The sequence below is a fragment of the Dryas octopetala genome, chromosome 5 (genome assembly GCF_963921425.1).
Source record: "Dryas octopetala chromosome 5, drDryOcto1.1, whole genome shotgun sequence".
In the NCBI taxonomy this organism is placed as follows: Eukaryota; Viridiplantae; Streptophyta; class Magnoliopsida; order Rosales; family Rosaceae; genus Dryas; species Dryas octopetala.
The window spans coordinates 3,757,577-3,759,467 of NC_141370.1; the positions used below are offsets into that span (position 1 = coordinate 3,757,577).

At 37.5% G+C, this 1,891-nt stretch overlaps 1 protein-coding gene across 1 annotated transcript; it reads left to right on the forward strand.

Annotated features, from left to right (window-relative positions):
- Positions 1–301: 301 nt before the first annotated feature.
- Positions 302–1,006, forward strand: NF-YB7 (nuclear factor Y, subunit B7). Its single transcript, XM_086243683.1, has one exon. The coding sequence runs from the start codon at positions 302–304 to the stop codon at positions 1,004–1,006; it is 705 nt and encodes a 234-aa protein (XP_086099809.1).
- The last annotated feature ends 885 nt before the right edge of the window (positions 1,007–1,891 follow it).

The window sequence follows — 1,891 nt, forward strand, 5'->3', positions numbered from 1 at the left end:
AGTTATTGTAAGAAAAGTTTAGTGGATATATCAAAGGCCTATATATATGCCACGTAAAGAGTCATTTCAATATGAGACAAAGAGTTGCATGCTTAGATTAGGTGATGACAGTTAATTACCTGCTCCAGAGAGAGAGCGAGTCCCAGGGACTTAATTGGTGAAAATCAACCAAGCTTTGTTTTTGCTTCCCCACTTCACCTGCCTATTTTCATGCTTTTTCTTTCCATTTATTTTAGCCTATACAAATACCAAAAGCTCTCACTCACACCATTGATCACAAACGTTAACACAAGAAATTGATATGGGAGATGAGAGCCTTGGAAATAGGCTAAATGGGCCCAGTGGAGGAAGCCCAAAAACCCCATGTTTAAACAGCAGCACTGCAAGTAGCACCACCGCCAACAACAATAACCACCACCACCACCTCCAAAACCACCATGACCACAACAACAACAAAGAACAAGATAGGTTTCTCCCCATAGCAAATGTGGGTCGCATTATGAAGAAAGTGATTCCAGGCAATGGAAAAATCTCAAAAGATGCAAAAGAGACCGTTCAAGAATGTGTCTCTGAGTTCATTAGCTTCGTTACAGGAGAAGCATCAGATAAATGTCAAAGGGAAAAGAGGAAAACCATCAATGGTGAAGATATCATATGGGCCATCACAACTCTAGGGTTTGAGGACTATGTACACCCACTAAAATTGTACCTCCAAAAATATAGAGAACTTGAAGGAGAAAAGCTAAACGTTCCAAAGCAACAAAGATTGGAACAAAGGCTGCAGCAGCAGCAACACCAACACCAAGTACATCAACAACAAGTACAAGACCAAGAACAAAACAATTTACCTTACAATAATAGTGTATATTCTTCAGCCAATCTCATCTCTCAACCGTCTTTCATAACTACTGATCATCATCAGCAATTTTCCTTGCCTTTCTCCCCAATTTCAATTCAAAAACAATTACAGCCACAAGATCATATTGATTCAGTCGGGCATTGGTAAGAGAGGAACATGTAAACAATGACAAATATATGGTTGTGTTTACTTTTTTCATTTTTTATATATATTACGCTTGTAATTTAATGTTCATAGACGCGTATATATACATATATGGTTCAATATCTTTGGTTGGTTAGTTCATTAGGCAGTGTATTAATTTGGAACGAGCTTGTATATAACATGCATAAAATGCAATGTGAAATGTGATGAAGGATATTATTAGGGCACCTGGCCAGGCCAACTAATCTCATAGATGCCTCGATCTGGACCTCTGGTAAAAGAGCAAAACGAGCATAACACATAAACAATATTATTACATGAGGCAAAAATTGAAAAGAGAAATATATATATATATATATATATATATATGAGGGCCCTTCCAATAAGGGATCCCTCATTTAGTGTTAAATGAGGGATCACCTTGTGGGGCCCACACGAGTCGTTTTGTGTTAATCTGAACCGTCCATTTTTTACATCTTCATTGATAGATCATCCATGCAAAAACTCAGCCAAATCGGAAATCGTTTACCCGTTCGATTAAGCGGTCAAAGTTTAGGTGTTTATAGAGGAATTTATTGTTCGTCCATTCATTTTAAACTTTGACCACTTAAAAGAATGAGTAAACGATTTCCGATTTGGCTGATTTTTTGCAGGGATGATCTATCAATGAAGATGTAAAAAATAGACGGTTCGGATTAACACAAAACGACCCGTGTGAGCCACACAAGGGGATCCCTCATTTAACACTAAATGAGGGATCCCTTATTGGAAGGGCCCTCTATATATATATATATATATATATATATATATATATATATATAGCTTAAGAAGTTTGAATTGAGTGGATGAGATCGATACCATCCATCATGCATAACCCCCGGCCGTACC

What these genes read in the sequence shown, in the direction of transcription:
- NF-YB7 (XM_086243683.1), top strand. Translation starts at nt 302, where the DNA reads ATGGGAGATGAGAGCCTTGGAAATAGGCTAAATGGGCCCAGTGGAGGA.